Source organism: Triticum aestivum, chromosome 7A, assembly GCF_018294505.1.
Source record: "Triticum aestivum cultivar Chinese Spring chromosome 7A, IWGSC CS RefSeq v2.1, whole genome shotgun sequence".
Taxonomy (NCBI): domain Eukaryota; kingdom Viridiplantae; phylum Streptophyta; class Magnoliopsida; order Poales; family Poaceae; genus Triticum; species Triticum aestivum.
In genome coordinates this window covers 397,482,309-397,501,953 of record NC_057812.1, presented here as the reverse complement: position 1 = coordinate 397,501,953, position 19,645 = coordinate 397,482,309, and the positions used below count along the sequence as shown (strand labels likewise).

General features: G+C 40.9%; 1 protein-coding gene across 1 annotated transcript; it reads right to left on the bottom strand.

The window, feature by feature from the left end:
- Window positions 1-270: 270 nt before the first annotated feature.
- LOC123147090 (transmembrane 9 superfamily member 2) lies at window positions 271-4,092 on the bottom strand. The gene is made up of 8 exons (XM_044566329.1): window positions 3,796-4,092; window positions 3,528-3,720; window positions 3,010-3,050; window positions 2,309-2,888; window positions 2,089-2,226; window positions 1,845-2,001; window positions 1,281-1,765; window positions 271-743 (listed from the first exon to the last, which is right to left on the bottom strand). The coding sequence occupies exons 2-8, from the start codon at window positions 3,677-3,679 to the stop codon at window positions 524-526; spliced, it is 1,773 nt and encodes a 590-aa protein (XP_044422264.1). The 5' UTR covers window positions 3,680-3,720; window positions 3,796-4,092; the 3' UTR covers window positions 271-523.
- Window positions 4,093-19,645: the final 15,553 nt, after the last annotated feature.

Sequence of the window (19,645 nt, the reverse complement as noted above, 5' to 3'; positions counted from 1 at the left end):
ATTGGGCCACATTATCAATCTATTGAGTCAGTTTTTATCCTAATTCTAACTGAAGGCAAACAAACATAAGTATTTCTGGAAAAAGTTTAATTCCCTGTGAATTTTCAAACATTCAGTTTTGAGAAATCTGGGATGTGACAATGACTCTTTCTGCCTTCCATAAAAATATGGCACGCAATTTGCATACTCGCAAAAAAAAACCTTTCACAAACTGTGCTCTCCACCAGGTAAGCACAATTCTAACAAGCAACCAAGCAAACACAGGATCCAGGAACAAACTAATGTATCACATTGGACTAAATAACACAGTAGATACAAGTGTAACATCATAGTGTTGACTCTAATCTGTTCTACACATTACATCATCATTCGTAATAGAACTTGCACGATAATGTAATTTGAGAAGAGGTTCATATTGAGGACATGCAACTTGCTTGGACACAAAATTCAGAAGCAATCTCTGTCGGTTTGCTTCTCTTGAGCTTCCCGGGTGCCATGTCTGATGTCACCACTCTGGTGTAGATTACTCGCACTTGATGGAACGGTAAATATGTCGCACAAATAGCAGCGATGCACGGAAACCAACAGTTCCCAGCATGAGGAAAAAACCGTAGCAGACGCAGGTCATGTAGCCGAAGAAGAAGGATGTTTGCATGAAGCCTGACATGTCTGACCGGGCATGGTAGTAGTAGATGCAGTAGAAGAAGATGAAAATACCAGTGGAGCCTCCACAAAGGACAGATCTGCAAATCGAAGCAAAATAACTTTTAGGGATATTGCCACGTTCCAATGGTATATTGACAATTGCACACATTTGCAATGGTACATTGACAATTGTCCCAAACTCTTATTGATAAGCATCAAGAAAACACAACATGCCCAATATGTATGCATCAAGTCCAAGAGATGTGAGGATCCAAGAATGTAGAATGTGGTTTCCTCATACATGATGAGTCTTCTCCTCAAGTGCCACTCAAGTTCCAAACAGTGCCAAGTGTTTAGTTTAAGTTGTGGTACTTTATGTATGACTTGAAGCATTTCCATAGACAACTTTAAATAATACTGTGCATTTATGTTGAATATAGGATACTATTGATCCAGCATGCCATTTCCATCTACCGGATAATTGATGAACTGCATATTTCCCTACGATTCCTATCTCAGTTCTGATCCATTCTCTTGTCCAAAGACAACAAATAAGTATCTAAGTAAACATAAATAAAACAAAAACAGTAACAGACGAGGATAACCAAAGATGAAGCGATGTCCTGAACACTGACCTCCACCACCACTTGTGATCCTCAACTGCAAGCTGGAAGTACGTGAGCGCCACTGTGACAAACGCTGTGACGATGATTAGGATAATGAACACAATGAAGAGGATGCTGTAGATGGTGTATATCTTATGCCCCCAGATACTGGCAAATATGTAGTACAGCTCGATGTAAATAGCACTGAAAGGGAGAAACCCTGCCATTGCCATCTGAGGAATGGTGCTTCGGTACCAGGGCAGCTGAGGGATTTCCCGTGGATATTTGGTTGTGCGGCAAGGAGCTTGGAATTCTGTATTGCTATTTTTCCCAGCTATACCACCCAGCACTAGGAGAGGAGAGGTTACAAGTGCCCAGATGAGAATAATGACAATGATAGTACCAAAAGGTAAAGCTGCTGTAGCACTGTACGCTATCGCAACAGTGTTTAAGAAGGAGAATGTCAAGAAAAGTGGCCCACAGAACAAGCAGCCAGTCAATATCAGATTTCTCACCTGAAACATTAAGGCAGAGTTTGTGAATATAACACCAAAGGATTTCATTGAAGAAACCAACCACTAATGCAAGCCTTACCCAGTTTGTTCCCTCCAGCTGAAGATAGAAGGAAGTGGCTGTGTAGCCAGCAATACCAGACGTAAGAGCATAGATGACTACAAGGGCAGTGAAAAGGGCTCCCCTGTTGTATGGATAGAAGACCCCAACAATCGCGAGGAGGAAGATGAAAATTGCACTATTGGATGAGAAGCATTTGTTACATGTTAGGATCATTATGGCATAGCCTGGATCATAAAATATAATGAACCGAGGAAACTCTTACAGGGCAAGAAGCTGAGATCCAGATCCAATGATTGCTGCAAAAAGAGATTTTTTCTGCGGGAAACGGAAGACGTCGCCATGTATATACTTCCATCCAGTCTCTTCTTGGTCTTCAAGGGACTCGTCTTCATGAGAATATCTTCAAAAAAACAGGGGCATGAAAACTGTATTTAGTAAAGCTTCCATGCGATGGGAATGGAATGAAATGATTAGGATCTTACTTGATGAAATCATTCTTGAGCACACGCATGAGGATTGTTGCCAAAAAGCCAGTCAAAAGAAGCACTGTTACACATGAGTTAATTATTGAAAACCAATGGATCTCTAGGTGCTGCGGCATAGAGGAAGACTTGGAGTACTTCTCCATTCTTTTCTCAAAAGGAATGTCTGTCTTTTTCCATGTTACTGAATAAGAGAACTCTACCGGCACTTCCTTGTCCTCTGTGATATCCACAGCGACATTCGGATCTGTCTGAACATTGATTTCTATGACACGGTCATTGTTGTACATGATGTCAAAGTGGATGTGCTTAAACAGAAGGCACTTTCCACCGCCATGCTCCTTGTTCCTGTCCAGTTTACCAAGGAATCCCCATAAAGGCAGGTCATCATAATACATCTGGAAGTAGTAATCCTTGGCAACTGCATCCCGGAGCTTGGCGACTTGCTCCTTGGACAATGTTTTCTTGCAGAGAGTCTTGGAGTTCGTATCTTCCTTAAAGTTCAACTCATATGGTGCATCAACCAACCGATCACCATTTAGAACCTCCCCAAGAGCCTCTCTTTTGTCCTTTGGGTGTTCTATTGCAGGCCATGCAGCAGTCAATAACAAGGAAAATTGACTTGGGCATAACCAATCAACGAATTGCTAAATAGAGCAAGTAACAAGAAAAGGCATGTGACATCTCTAAGAAGTACAAACCTGGTGCACAAAAGGGTAGATCATAGTACCGGTATGTCTCACTGCAATAGACAAAGAGTAACTGAATTATCCTGATCATGGCCTGACGGAAAAGCAATTCAATTCTCACAAAGCTGCTATTTAGTAACATAAACTGTTGAAGTGGTGCTTGAACTGTCAAATTACCATAGTAGAAGGCATCATTACCAGCAGAGATTTCTTTTCCTTATGACTGGGACATCCATACTACTTGGTCGCAGTTTATGAAGTGAAATTCGAGTTACAAAAACTGATACTAACTACTCTTGCCTCCCTCCTATCATTGAATAACCCCACTTGCGCTTGCTTAGTTATAATAATTACAAATAAGTGCCAACAGGAATTCCTAGTGTTAATTCGGCAGCAATCCTATTCTCATTTAGCCTTAGTTAGCATCACAGACAGCAGTACGAAGCCCTAACTCGTGCGTCTATTGTAGACAGACAACGGGACCAGACATGAACTACAAAAGCTTGTGGCGCATCACGAGACCGTTATACCTTGGATTGTGGAAAGGGCCGACCTTGTTCGCGTAGAGCGGGACACGATCTCCCTCCTTGTACTTGTGATCAGAGCCATCAGCTCCAGCCCCCACCATACAAGCCAACAGGGCCACCGCAAGAGCAGCGCCCGCCGCCTCCGTCCTCACCATCACTGCGAGCACCTCCGACCCAAAAGGGGCGGATCTGGATGCTGTGCACCCAGAATTAGTGGAGGGTTAGTACGCCTTTAAGTAATTATTACTGGATGAATAGAAGCTCGTAGTACCTCAGAAACCAATGCTCCGAGATCGCGGGTCGAGAGACAGCAGGGACAAGGTGATGTAGAAGCGACGCGCGCGCGTGATAGGCGGAGGGGTTAGACGTCGGCGGCGACGCGAAGCTCGCTGTGCGGCGAGCCGGCGGCGGTAGACTGCCGGGGAGATTTTAGAGCCGCACTGGGTGGGATCGGAGCTTGGGGGCGGGGAGGAAGCGGAAGGGTACCGCTCTGGTGGAGAGGAAAAAAGTCGTTTGTGAGGGAGGTAGGTTTTCTTTCACTGAGGATCGGGAATGGAGAGCGGAGAAACCCATTTTCTTTCTCAAACAGGGGCAAGGGCGCAAATAGTTCAGAGACACTGACCGAAGACGGTCATACAATGTTGTTCGCATATATGTGAAGCCGGATTTCAATTAACTAGACGAAATTCGTGTAAACACGATGAATTTCATCATAGTTCGGATAGAAAATAGCACAAATCATCCACGTGGCCTACAAATTAGTCTAGTACAATAATAGTTCAAATTCAACGAGATTAACGGTCTGTCGCCCTACACATACCGCCTCAGCTTCATCCAACAGTGCATGTGCATAAATGACCATTCCTTCATCCCATGGTACATTACGACAGCGCATGCGGACTATACAATGTGTAGAGCAATATTGAATGAATGAACGAATCGGTCAACAAGTGAGCAAGAAAAAGCAAAACTTATGATGTCCTCCTCTGCCGCGCGCAATGGCTACCTTGCCTCCAGCATATCAACCGCGCCACAAAACTTAGTGACAGAGGTCTGAATGTCGTACCATCGATACAATAACCACCTCACATTGCGATCATGGATGATGTGCATGTCGTAGGGCGCAATATGCTTTTGCGCGTGAACCAATTCATGCACTTGTTGCCTGAAGGTCCTCCTCGCTCCTGCCTATGAAACCCGCGGATATGTCTAACCACACATCGCACAACAACTCATCCTACATGGTAGAGTATCCCATCGTCCTCCTTACTTTAAGAAAATTACATGTCGTTTGAAAATAAGGTCAATAACATTTGACCGAACACCTACGGAGCGTGGTGGCCACCATGGATGTCGTCGACATGGGGTGGAGTGTACCTGCCTATGAACGTGCCCTGGGTGGACGACACCGTCGTAAAAAGCGAGCGGGTGCGTCGGTGCTGGTTGCGGAGGTTCAGCAATGCATGTGTGTTGGCCGGAGAGGTATAGCGGTGGCATCGGAGGATGATGGTGCGGATGCAAAGCAAGGGGGAGAAGGGCCGGACTGGAAGAAAATGGGATCGAGAGGGGTTTTGGTTGGGCCAGGGGTATCGGAGTCCTACATGTCTACTGTCTAGGCTCCGGTAAATCACCCCCCCCCCCACTTTATCTCTATTTTGCAGGAAAAAGTGCATATGTACCGGTCGGCGGACTGATACAAACCCGCGTTGAATGACACAACATAGTACGACGTATGCGGGCGGTTTGAGAGTCAGTGTTGGAGATGTCCTAACGCCCCAAAGCGGACATATCATTTGTCTGCGAAATTGTCCAACGTTTGCCTTAGACCTTCACCCGCAATATAAACAAATTCGAACATAGTTCATGCTGCTCCTCTCCTCTTCTTCTTCTTCCTCCTCCTCCGGCTTCGACAATTCCGAAGCAAGCCGACTGTAATGCGGGCAGTGCGCCTCGCCCGGATCTCTTCCGACATTTGGAAGCGACGCTCCAGCGTTAGCATAGCATAACTTGTCTTATTTTGACGGGCCACAGTGAAGCCGAATAGCGAGATAAGAGTAAGGCAGAGAGGGTGATAGGTCGATGGCTCAGGCTGGCGCGTAAAAGAGGGAGGAAGTGGATGTGGCTTGAATTGGGGGAAGCCGTCTGACTTAAATAGTCGGACTTTGGCCCTCGATGCAGTGGGCCAGAGCAGCGCCACGCGGCGTTCATACCCCATTGGGGGAGACACTGATTGGACCATCGGGTTTATGGGTATTTTCTCGTGGGACCCCTAATGCCAGTCCAACATGGAGGACACGCCCGGGCAGCCCCATATCCGCTCCAGATTTGGATTGGATATGAGGGTTGCTGGTCAATCCGGGCGTTTGAGACCCCTTTGAGGTGCCTTTCTAGATCTTTGTTTTGACCGATCAGTGGTCAAGTCGTCCGCCCGGGCGTTTGAAGATTGTTTGAGGCGCCCATGTGTAAATGCTACAACATCAATCGACCCATTGTAGAGCATGTCCGCTTGACCAAGCCCTGATGCTTCTTTCTGCTGCACTTCTTCTCGAGTGCACGGGTATGTTTCCCTCGAAAGAAAAGCATGTACATATGCATTGCCTAAAAAACATGGACATATGCATGTTATAACTTTTTTTTACTTCTTTCACAAACATAGGCTCTGCCTACGTTGCCAATTTAATTCATCGTCGGGCATCGTTATCATCCCTGACGCATCGATGCTCACCTGGAGGTACCCTCGCGCCATCAAGACCGCATCAACAAGGAGAATCCATTCAGATGAATAACTCGAACCATGCATCATGGTAGAAGAATTTCACCGTTCAATATACACCAACCACCATAAGCCTACCTCATGTTCGGTGAGAGATTTTTTAATTCACTACAAAATTTCCTCTATTTTGCGACGTTGGACTTGTGTCACGTATATCTGTTTTTCGTCACGGGAAGTACCCTGGCAACGTTTTAATCCACAATTACTCACTAGCATGACTCTAATATCACCATCTTTATATCTCAAAACAATTATAAGGAATCAAACTTCTCCTAGTATTCAATGCTCTTTATATGAAAGTTTTTATTATATCCCTCTTGGATGCCTATCATATTAGGACTAAATTCATAACCAAAGCAAATTACCATGCTATTTAAAGAGACTCTCAAAATAATGTAAGTGAAGCATGAGAGTTCAATAATTTTTATAAAATAAAACCACCATTGTGCTCTAAAAAGATATAAGTGAAGCACTAAAGCAAAATTGCCTAGCTCAAAAGATATAAGTGAAGCACATAGAGTATTCAAATAAATCATGATTCATGTGTGTCCCTCTCAAAAAGGTGTGTACAGCAAGTATGATTTTGGGAAACTAAAAGGCAAAGACTCATATCATACAAGATGCTCCAAGCAAAACACATATCATGTGGTGAATAAAAAAATATCCTCAAGTAAAGTTACCGATAGACGAAGACAAAAGAGGGGATGCCTTTCAGGGCATCCCCAAGCTAAGGCTCTTGGTTGTCCTTGAATATTACCTTGGGGTGCCTTGGTCACCCCAAGCTTAGGCTCTTGCCACTCCTTATTCCATAGTCCATCAAATCCTTACCCAAAACTTGAAAACTTCACAACACAAAACTCAATAGAAAATTCATGAGATCCGTTAGTATAAGAAAATAAATCACCACTTGTGGTACTATTGTGAACTCATTCTTTATTTATATTGGTGTAATATCTAGTGTATTCCAACTTCTCCATGGTTCATACCCCCCCGATACTACTCATAGATTCATCAAAATAAGCAAACAACACAAAGAAAACAGAACCTATCAAAAACAGAACAGTCTGTATCAATTTGTAACTCTCGAATACTTCTGGAACTCCAAAAATTCTGAAAACTTAGGACAACAGAGGAAATTTGTATCTTAATCTTCTGCAAAAAGAATCACTATTTTATCATGCGTCTGCTAAACATGAGAATTGTTTTCCTGAGTGCAAAAGTTTCTATTTTTCAACAAGATCAAATCAACTATCACTGTAAGCTATCCCAAAGGTCTTACTTGGCACAAACACTAATTAAAACACAAAAACACATCTAACCAGAGGCTAGATGAATTACTTATTACAAAACAGGTCCAAAAAAACAAGAACAAAAATAAAATTGGGTTGCCTCCCAACAAGCGCTATTGTTTAACGCCCTTAGCTAGGCATTGAGATTTCAATGATGCCCACAGAAAGACAAGAATTGAAGCACAAAGAGAGCATCACAAAATACATGAGAAACACATCTAAGTCTAACATACTTCCTATGCATAGTCATTTTATAAGCAAACAAATTATCAAGACAAGCAAAAACTAGCATATGCATGGAAGAAGAAAGAAACAATAGCAATCTCAACATAACGAGAGATAATTTTGTAACATGAAAATTTCTACAACCATATTTTCCTCTCTCATTATAATTACATGTAGGATCATAGTAAAATTGAACAATATAGCTATCACATAAAATTTTCTCTACATGATGCACATGCATGGAAAGTTTACACTCTTCCAAAATAGTGGGAATATCATTAACTAAAGTCATGACCTCTCCAAACCCACTTTTCTGAAAAACTTCATAAGATTGAACATTATCCAAATATGTGGTATCTAAAGTTGACACTCTTCCAAACCCACTTTCAGTATTATTGCAAAGATTATTATCAATCTCATATTTATCATGGAGCTTAAATAAATTTTCAAGATTATAAGAAGAATCACCCCAATCATGATCATTGCAACAAGTAGTGGACATAGCAAAAGTAGCATCCCCAAGCTCAGGGTTTTGCATATCATTAACACAATTGACATTAATAGAATTTATAATAATATCATTGCAATCATGCTTTTCATTCAAGGAGCTATCATGAATCACTTCATAAATTTCTTCTTTCAACACTTCATCACAATTTCTAGATTCACGAATTTCAAGCAAAACATCATAAAGATAATCTAGTGCACTCAACTCACTAGTAATTGGTTCATCATAATTGAATCTCTTAAAAAGATTAGCAAGTGGATGAGGATCCATAACAATAGATTTTTAGCAAGCAAAGATGCAAGCAAATAGAAGGCACATGGCAACACAAGCAACCAAAAAGCAAACGGAAAGATGAATGGAAGAAGGGTGAAGAAAAGGGCAAATCTTTTCGAAAATCGTTTTAGAAGTGGGGGAGAGGAAAACAAGAGGCAAATGGCGAATAATGTAATGCAAGAGATGAGAGTTTATGATGGGTACTTGGTGGGCTTGACTTGGCGTAGATCTCCTCAGCAACGACGCCAGAAATTCTTCCTGCTACTTCTTGAGCTTGCGTTGGTTTTTCCCTTGAAGAGGAAAGGGTGATGCAGCAAAGTAGAGATAAGTATTTCCCTCAGTTAAGAACCAAGGTATCAATCCAGCAGGATGCACAAGCAAGTCCCCAATATATGCACCAGCACAAACTAACAAACACTTGCACACAATGCGAAAAGGGGGTTGTCAATCCCTTCACGGTCACTTGCAAATGTGAGATCTGATAGAGATAGATAAATAAAACTAAACAAAATATAAATTATTTTTGGGTTCTTTGGTTTATAGATCTGAAAATAAAATATTACAAAATAGTAGATCGGAAACTAATATGATGGAAAATAGACCCCGGGGCCATAGGTTTCACTAGAGGCTTCTCTCTTGAAGGCAAATAATACGATGGGTGGACAAATTACTGTCGAGCAATTGATAGAAAAGCGCAAAGTTATGACGATATCCAAGGCAATGATTATGTAATATAGGCATCACGTTAGTGTCAAGTAGATCGACTCCTGCCTTCATCTACTACTATTACTCCACACATCGGCCGACTCCTGCGTGCATCTAGAGTATTTAAGTTCATGAAGAACAGAGTAACACTTTAAGTAAGATGAACTGATGTAGAGGAATAAACTCAAGCAATATGATGTAAACCCCATCTTTTTATCCTCGATGGCAACAATACAATACGTGCCTCGCTACCCCTACTTTGTCACTGGGTGAGGACACTGCAAGATTGAACCCAAAGCTAAGCACTTATCCCATTGGAAGAAAAACCAATCTAGTTGGCCAAACTAAACCGATAGTTCGAAGAGAATTACAAAGATATCAAATCATGCATATAAGAATTCAGAGAAGATTCAAATAATATTCATAGATAATCTGATCATCAATCCACAATTCATCAGATCTCGACAAACACACCGCAAAAGAAGATTACATCGGATAGATCTCCAAGAACATCGAGGAGAACATGGTATTGAGAATCAAAGAGAGAGAGAAGAAGCCATCTAGCTACTAGCTATGGACCCGTAGGTCTGAGGTAAACTACTCACGCTTCATCGGAAGGGCAATGGTGTTGATGTAGATGCTGATGAACCCACAAGTATAGGGGATCTATCGTAGTCCTTCCGATAAGTAAGAGTGTCGAACCCAACGAGGAGCAGAAGGAAATGATAAGCGGTTTTCAGCAAGGTATTCTGTGCAAGCATTGAAATTATCGGTAACAGATAGTTTTGTGATAAGGTAATTTGTAGCGAGTAACAAGTAATAAAAGTAAATAAGGTGCAACAAGATGGCCCAATCCTTTTTGTAGTAAAGGACAAGCCTGGACAAACTCTTATATGAAGTAAAGCGCTCCCGAGGACACATGGGAATTATCGTCAAGCTAGTTTTCATCACGTTCATATGATTCGCGTTCGGTACTTTGATAATTTGATATGTGGGTGGACCGGTGCTTGGGTGTTGTCCTTACTTGGACAAACATCCCACTTATGATTAACCCCCATTGCAAGCATCCGCAACTACAACAGAAGTATTAAGGTAAACCTAACCATAGCATGAAACATATGGATCCAAATCAGCCCCTTACGAAGCAACACATAAACTAGGGTTTAAGCTTCTGTCACTCTAGCAACCCATCATCTACTTATTACTTCCCAATGCCTCCATCTAGGCCCAAAAAATGGTGAAGTGTCATGTAGTCGACGTTCACATGACACCACTAGAGGGATGACAACATACATCTCATCAAAATATCGAACGAATACCAAATTCACATGACTACTAATAGCAAGACTTCTCCCATGTCCTCAGGGACAAACGTAACTACTCACAAAGCATATTCATGTTCATAATCATAGGGGTATTAATATGCATAATGGATCTGAACATATGATCTTCCACCAAGTAAACCAACTAGCATCAACTACAAGGAGTAATCAACACTACTAGCAACCCACAGGTACCAATCTGAGGTTTGGATACAAAGATTGGATACAAGAGATGAACTAGGGTTTGAGATGAGATGGTGCTGGTGAAGATATTGATGGAGATTGATCCCCTCCCGGTGAGAGGATCGTTGGTGATGACGATGGTGATGATTTCCCCCTCCCAGAGGGAAGTTTCCCTGGCAGAACAGCTCCGCGGGAGCCCTAGATTGGTTCCGCCAAGGTTCCGCCTCGTGGCGGCGGAGTCTCGTCCCGAAAGCTTGCTTATGATTTTTTTTCTCGACAAAAGACTCCATATAGCAGAAGATGGGCATCGGAGGGCCACCAGGGGGGCCACGAGGCAGGGGGCGCGCCCCCACCCTCGTGGCCAGGGTGTGGCTCCCCTCTGGAACTTCTTGCGCTCAGTATTTTTTATTTATTCTGGAAATAGCTTCCGTGAAGTTTCAGGACTTTTGGAGCTGTGCAGAATAGGTCTCTAATATTTGCTCCTTTTCCAGCCCAGAATCCCAACTGCCGGCATTCTCCCTCTTCATGTAAACCTTGTAAAATAAGAGAGAATAGGCATAAGTATTGTGACATAATGTGTAATAACAGCCCATAATGCAATAAATATCGATATAAAAGCATGATGCAAAATGGACGTATCAACTCCCCCAAGCTTAGACCTCGCTTGTCCTCAAGCGAAAGCCGAAATCGAAAAATATGTCCACATGTTTAGAGATAGAGGTGTTGATAAAAATAAAATACGAACATGAGGGCACCATGATCATTCTTAGAACAACAACATATATATATTGTCATATGATCTCTTATGCTAAAGTAACAATTCAATCACAATTTCAAGTATGAATCATAAACTTCATTGAGAACCAACAAACTCTAATCTCAGTCATTGAGGCAATTGCAATTTATCATAACATAGGAAAGAGTCAATATAAGAGCTTTTCAGCAAGTCCACATACTCAACCATCTTTTAGTATTTCACAATTGCTAACACTCACGCAATATTTTATGGGTATGAAGTTTTAATCGGACACAGAGAAATATAGGGGCTTATAGCTTTGCCTCCCAACGTTTTACCTCAAGGGTAATGTCAACAATAATAGTTCATGAAGACTCACATCCAATTAGCTATATATATCAGGATCTTTCCAACATATTGTGCTTGCCAAAGGATAAAATGTAAAAAGGGAAGGTGAAGATCACCATGACTCTTATGTAAGGTAGATGATAAAAGTAAAAGATAGGCCCTTTGCAGAGGGAAGCAGAGGTTGTCATGCGCTTTTATAGTTGGATGCACAAAATCTTAATGAGAAAGAACGTCACTTTATATTGCCACTTGTGATATGGACCTTTATTATGCAGTCCGTCGCTTTTATTTCTTCCACATCACAAGATTGTATAAAGCTTATTTTCTCCCACACTAATAAGTCATACATATTTAGAGAGCAATTTTTATTGCTTGCACCGATGACAACTTACTTGAAGGATCTTACTCAATCCATAGGTAGGTATGGTGGACTCTCAAGGCAAAAACGAGTTTAGGGATATTTGGAAGCACAAGTAGTATCTCTACTTGGTGCAAAGAATTTGGCTAGCATGAGAGGGAAAGGCAAGCTCAACATGTTGGACGATCCATGACAATATAATTTATCTCAGATGTAAGAAAACATAACCCATTACGTTGTCTTCCTTGTCCAACATCAACTCTTAGCATGTCATACTTTAATGAGTGCTCACCATCATAAAAGATGTCCAAGATAGTATATTTATATGTGAACCTCTCTTTCTTTATTACTTCCTATTCATTGCAACGATGACCAAAACTATGTTTGTGAACTCTCAACAACTTCTATTCATCATACTCTTTATATGTGAGCTCCTTACTCTCCATAAGATCCATATGATCTCTTTATTTCTTCTCTTTTATTTTATTCCCTCAAGATCATAGCAAAATCATCAAGCCCTTGACTCAACACTAATCTTTATTATATATAGCTCACGGACTCGATTACATAGAAGGATCATAAAGCAAAATTCACAACTAGATCATACTAAAACTTTATTCTGCTAGATCAAGATATTATCAAAAGGATCAAACTAAGAAAAACAGTAAAGATAAAAGTGATGGTGATACGATACTAGGGCACTCCCCCAAGCTTGGCAGTTGCTAAGGGGAGTGGCCATACCAGATACTCAGTTGTTCTTTGTTGGTGAAGAAGGTGGAATTGTTGATGGCGTAGGCTTCTTCCTTAATTTGCACCTGAGGACAGAATTTTGATCCCTTAGATCATCGATCTCCTGCTCAAGGCTTAATATCTTCTTGCATAATTCCTGTTTGTTTTCCTACAAGAGGCGAAAAGGGATAAACTCGATCTTAGGTTTCTTTGTTCTATCAGGGAGGCTTGACTTTTTGAACTCCACATGCATGTCCCCAGGTTGAGGTAATGGGACTTCATCTTCATCTGAGCTCGTCTCCTCTTTTCCCTTGGGTTCATAGTACTCTTCTTCTTCAGTAGTCCAACCACAATGCTCCACGTCCCCATAGACCTTAGGAGCTGCAAGGTAATCAGCCACATAGCTTTCTCCTTCCGAATCCTGGGATGACATATTGCTCTAATCTGCAGTATGAACAACTCGAAACAAAGATAGAGGATATTTGCATGATACAGAGGTCAAAACCTTCGGGAGATTATATGGTGGACTCTCATGGCAAAACTGGGTTTAGGGATATTTGGAAGCACAAGTAGTATCTCTACTTGGTGCAAAGAAATTGGCTAGCATGAGAGGGAAAGGCAAGCTCAACATGTTGGACGATCCATGACAATATAATTTATCTCAGATGTAAGAAAACATAACCCATTACGTTGTCTTCCTTGTCCAACATCAACTCTTAGCATGTCATACTTTAATGAGTGCTCACCATCATAAAATATGTCCAAGATAGTATATTTATATGTGAACCTCTCTTTCTTTATTACTTCCTATTCATTGCAACGATGACCAAAACTATGTTTGTGAACTCTCAACAACTTCTATTCATCATACTCTTTATATGTGAGCTCATTACTCTCCATAAGATCCATATGATCTCTTTATTTCTTTTTATTTCTTCTCTTTTATTTTATTCCCTCAAGATCATAGCAAAATCATCAAGCCCTTGACTCAACACTAATCTTTATTATATATAGCTCACAGACTCGATTACATAGAAGGATCATAAAGCAAAACTCACAACTAGATCATACTAAAACTTTATTCTGCTAGATCAAGATATTATCAAAAGGATCAAACTAAGAAAAACAGTAAAGATAAAAGTGATGGTGATACGATACCAGGGCACTCCCCCAAGCTTGGCAGTTGCCAAGGGGAGTGCCCATACCAGATACTCAGTTGTTCTTTGTTGGTGAAGAAGGTGGAATTGTTGATGGCGTAGGCTTCTTCCTTAATTTGCACCTGAGGACAGAATTTTGATCCCTTAGATCATCGATCTCCTGCTCAAGGCTTAATATCTTCTTACATAATTCCTGTTTGTTTTCCTACAAGAGGCGAAAAGGGATAAACTCGATCTTAGGTTTCTTTGTTCTATCAGGGAGGCTTGACTTTTTGAACTCCACATGCATGTCCCCGGGTTGAGGTAATGGGACTTCATCTTCATCTGAGCTCGTCTCCTCTTTTCCCTTGGGTTCATAGTACTCTTCTTCTTCAGTAGTCCAACCACAATGCTCCACGTCCCCATAGACCTTAGGAGCTGCAAGGTAATCAGCCACATAGCTTTCTCATTCCGAATCCTGGGACGACATATTGCTCTAATCTGCAGTAGGAACAACTCGAAACAAAGACAGAGGATATTTGCGTGATACAGAGGTCAAAACCTTTGGGAGATTATATGGTGGACTCTCATGGCAAAACTGGGTTTAGGGATATTTGGAAGCACAAGTAGTATCTCTACTTGGTGCAAAGGAATTGGCTAGCATGAGAGGGAAAGGCAAGCTCAACATGTTGGATGATCCATGACAATGTAATTTATTTCAGATGAAAGAAAACATAACCCATTATGTTGTCTTCCTTGTCCAACGTCAACTCTTTAGCATATCATACTTTAATGAGTGCTCACAATCATAAAAGATGTCCAAGATAGTATATTTATATGTGAACCTTCTTTCTTATTACTTCCTATTAATTGCAACGATGACCAAAACTATGTTTTCAACTCTCAACAACTTTTATTCATCATACTCTTTATATGTGAAGTCATTACTCTCCATAAGATCCATATGATCTCTTTATTTCTTTTTATTTTATTCCCTTAAGATCATAGCAAAATAATCAAGCCCTTGACTCAACACTAATCTTTATTATATATAGCTCACTAACTCGATTACATAGAAGGATCATAAAGCAAAACTCACAACTAGATCATACTAAAACTTTATTCTACTAGATCAAGATATTGTCAAAAGGATCGAACTAAGAAAAACGGTAAAGATAAAAGTGATAGTGATACGATACCGGGGCACTCCCCCAAGCTTGGCAGTTGCCAAGGGGAGTGCCCATACCCGATGCTCAGTTCTTCTTTGTCGGTGAAGAAGGTGTTGGTTTTGTTGATGGCGTAGGCTTCTTCCTTAATTTGCGCTTGAGGACAAAATTTTGATCCCTTAGATCATTGATCTCCTGCTCAAGGCTTAATATCTTCTTGCATAATTCCTGTTTGTTTTCCTGCAAGAGGCGAAAAGGGATAAACTTGATCTTAGGTTTCTTTGCTCTATCAGGGAGGCTTGACTTTTTGAACTCCACATGCATGTCACCGGGTTGACGTAATGGGACTTCATCTTCATCTGAGCTCGTCTCCTCTTTTCCCTTGGGTTCATAGTCCTCTTCTTCTTCCATAGTCCAACCACAGTGCTCCACGTCCCCATAGACCTTAGGAGCTGCAAGGTAATCAGCCACATAGCTTTCTCCTTCTGAATCCTGGGACGACATATTGCTCTAATCTGCAGCAGAAATAGCTTGAAACAAAGACAGAGGATATTTGCGTGATACGGTGGTCAAAACATTCGGGAGATTATATAATGAATTTTTACCGACCAAAAGAAGTATCGTGCAAGAAAATGGAGTTCGGATAGCACACGAGGTGCCCACGAGGCAGGGGGGCGCGCCCAGGGGGGTAGGGCGTGCCCTCCACCCTCGTGGAAGCCTCGTGTCCTTTCCGGTATGCTTCTTATTTTCATATTTTTTTAAATATTCCAAAACGGGGAAAATTGCCATTAGAACTATTTTGGAGCCGGTTTACTTACCGTACCACATACCTATTCCTTTTCGGAGTCTGAAACGTTCTGGAAAGTGTCCCTTATGTATTCCTCTGGGGTTACGGTTTCAATGATATTAGTTTCAACATTTATAGAATTACCTGAGATATAATGTTTGATTCTTTGACCGTTCACCACCCTCGGATTTGTGCCTTCGAAGTTGTTGATTTTTATGGCACCGGAATGATAGAACTCCTCGATAACGTAAGGACCTTCCCATTTAGAGAGGAGTTTGCCTGCAAAAAATCTTAAACGAGAGTTGTATAGCAATACATAATCACCTACATTAAACTCATGCTTTTGTATCCTTTTATCATGCCATCTTTTAACCTTTTTCTTTAAACAATTTGGCATTTTCATAGGCTTGGGTTATCCATTCATCAAGTGAGCTAATGTCAAATAACCTCTTCTCACCGACAAGTTTGAAGTCATAGTTGAGCTCTTTAATAGCCCAATATGCCTTATGTTCTAATTCAAGAGGCAAGTGACATGCTTTACCATAAACCATTTAATACAGAGACATACCCATAGGATTTTTATATGCAGTTCTATAGGCCCATATCATCAAGTTTCTTGGACCAATTCTTTCTAGATCTATTAACAGTCTTTTGCAAAATTAATTTGAGCTCTTTGTTACTCAATTCTACTTGACCACTAGACCGTGGGTGATAAGGAGATGCAATTCTATGATTAACATCATACTTAGCAAGCATTTTACGAAAGGCACCGTGAATAAAATGTGAACCACCATCAGTCATTAAATATCTAGGAACTCCAAACCTCGGGAAATAACTTCTTTAAGCATCTTAATAGAGGTGTTACGATCAGCACTACTAGTTGGAATAGCTTCTACCCACTTAGTAACGTAATCAACAACAACTAAAATATGTGTATACCCATTAGAGGAAGGAAAATGGCCCATATAACCAAAGCCCCAAACATCAAATGGTTCAATAACAAGTGAATAATTCATAGGCATTTCTTGACGTCTACTAATATTACCAATTCTTTGACATTCATCACAAGACAAGACAAACTTATGGGCATCCTTGAAGAAAGTAGGCCAATAAAAACCAGATTGCAATACCTTATGTGCAGTTCTATCTCCAGCATGGTGTCCTCCATAAGCCTCGAAGTGTGATACGTCTCCAACGTATCTATATTTTTTGATTGCTCCATGCTATATTATTTACTATTTTGGGCATTATTGGGCTTTATTATCCACTTTTATATTACTTTCGGGACTAACCTATTAACCGGAGGCCCAGCCCAGATTTGCTGTTTTATGCCTATTTCAGTGTTTTGAAAAAAAGGAATATCAGACGTAGTCAAAATGGAACGAAATCAACTGGAGAAGTTATTTTTGGAAGGAAACACACCTGATGGACTTGGACCCCACGTCAAGGAAGGAACGAGGTGCTCACGAGGGTGGGGGCGCGCCCCCCTAGGGCGCGCCCCTTGTCTCGTGGGGCCCTCGTGGCTCCCCTGATGTATCTCTTGCACCCATATATACCTATGTGACCTAAAACTTCCAGAACGCAATATAGATCGGGAGTTCCGCCGCCAGAAGCCTCCGTAGCCATCGAAAACCAATCTAGACCCTTTCCGACACCCTACCGGAGGGGGCAATCCTTCTCCGGTGGCCATCTTCATCATCCCGGTGCTCTCCATGACGAGGAGGGAGTAGTTCTCCCTCGAGGCTGAGGATATGTACCGGTAGCTATGTGTTTGATCTCTATCTCTCTCTCGTGTTCTTAAGATGTTACGATCTTGATGTATCGCGATTTTTGCTATTATATTTGGATCCTATGATGTTTCTTCCCCCCTCTTCTCTCTTGTAATGAATTGAGTTTCCCCTTTGAAGTAATCTTATCGGATTGAGTCTTTAAAGATTTGAGAACACTTGATGTATGTCTTGCCGTGGATATCTGTGGTGACAATGGGATACCACGTGCCACTTGATGTATGTTAAGGTGACCAACTTGCGGGTTCATGAACCTATGCATAGGGGTTGGCACACGTTTTCGTCGTGATTCTCCGGTAGATCTTTGGGGCACTCTTTAAGGACCTTTGTGTTGGTTGAATAGATGAATCTGAGATTGTGTGATGCATATTGTATAATCATACCCACGGATACTTGATGTGACATTGGAGTATCTAGGTGACATTAGGGTTTTGGTTGATTTGTGTCTTAAGGTGTTATTCTAGTACGAACTCTAGGGCTGTTTGTGACACTTATAGGAATAGCCCAACGGATTGATTGGAAAGAATAACTTTGAGGTGGTTTCGTACCCTACCATAATCTCTTCGTTTGTTCTCCGCTATTAGTGACTTTGGAGTGACTCTTTGTTGCATGTTGAGGGATAGTTATGTGATCCAATTATGTTAGTATTGTTGAGGGAACTTACACTAGTGAAAGTATGAACCCTAGGCCTTGTTTCCACACATTGCAATACCGTTTACGCTCACTTTTATCACTTGCTACCTTGCTGTTTTTATTATTTCAGATTACAAAAACTATTATCTACTATCCATATTGAACTTGTATCACCATCTCTTCGCCGAACTAGTGCACCTATACAATTTACCATTGTATTGGGTGTGTTGGGGACACAAGAGACTCTTTGTTATTTGGTTGCAGGGTTGCTTGAGAGAGACCATCTTCATCCTACGCCTCCTACAGATTGATAAACCTTAGGTCATCCACTTGAGGGAAATTTGCTACTGTCCTACAAACCTGTGCACTTGCAGGCCCAACAACGTCTACAAGAAGAAGGTTGTGTAGTAGACATCAAGCTCTTTTCTGGCGCCATTGCCGGGGAGGTTAGCACTTGAAGGTATATCTTTAGATCTTGCAATCGAGTCTTTTAGTTTCTTGTTTTATCACTAGTTTAGTTTATAAAAGAAAACTATAAAAAATGGAATTGAGTTTGTCTCATACGCTTCACCTTTTTAATATCTTTCGTGAGTATGATGGAAAGGATAATTGTGCTCAAGTGCTAGAAGAAGAAATCTATAAAATGTTTGGCACTAAATATTTTAATTATGAGCATGATTGCAATGTTGTTAGTATGAATTCCTTGAATATCCATGATGCTAATGATATGCAAAGCCACAAGCTTGGGTAAGCTATGTTTGATGAAGATGATATTTTTTGTCCCCCAAGTTTTGATGAGCAAATTTACTATGATGAAAGCATGCCTCCTATCTATGATGATTATTGTGATGACACGTATGCTTTAAAGAATAATGATAACCATGAAACTTGTCATCTTGATCTTAATTTTCAATCACATGATAGTTATTTTGTTGAGTTTGCTCCCACTATTATTCATGAGAAGAAGTTTGCTTATGTTGAGAGTAATAAAAATTCTATGATTGTAGATCATGAAAAGAATGCTTTATGTGAAGGTTATATTGTTGCATCCATTCATGATTCTACTAAAAAATATTATGAGGGAGGAATATATGATTGTAGGAATTGCAATAATATCAAGTTTCCTCTCTATGTGCTTAAAGTTTTGAAGTTATGCTTGTTTT

What these genes read in the sequence shown, in the direction of transcription:
- LOC123147090 (XM_044566329.1), bottom strand. Translation starts at nt 3,679, where the DNA reads ATGGTGAGGACGGAGGCGGCGGGCGCTGCTCTTGCGGTGGCCCTGTTG. An exon ending in TCTACCCTTTTGTGCACCAG is followed by an intron (nt 2,889 to 3,009) that starts GTTTGTACTTCT and finishes GGCCTGCAATAG; the next exon opens with AACACCCAAAGGACAAAAGA. An exon ending in CTCAAGAATGATTTCATCAA is followed by an intron (nt 2,227 to 2,308) that starts GTAAGATCCTAA and finishes GTTTTTTTGAAG; the next exon opens with ATATTCTCATGAAGACGAGT.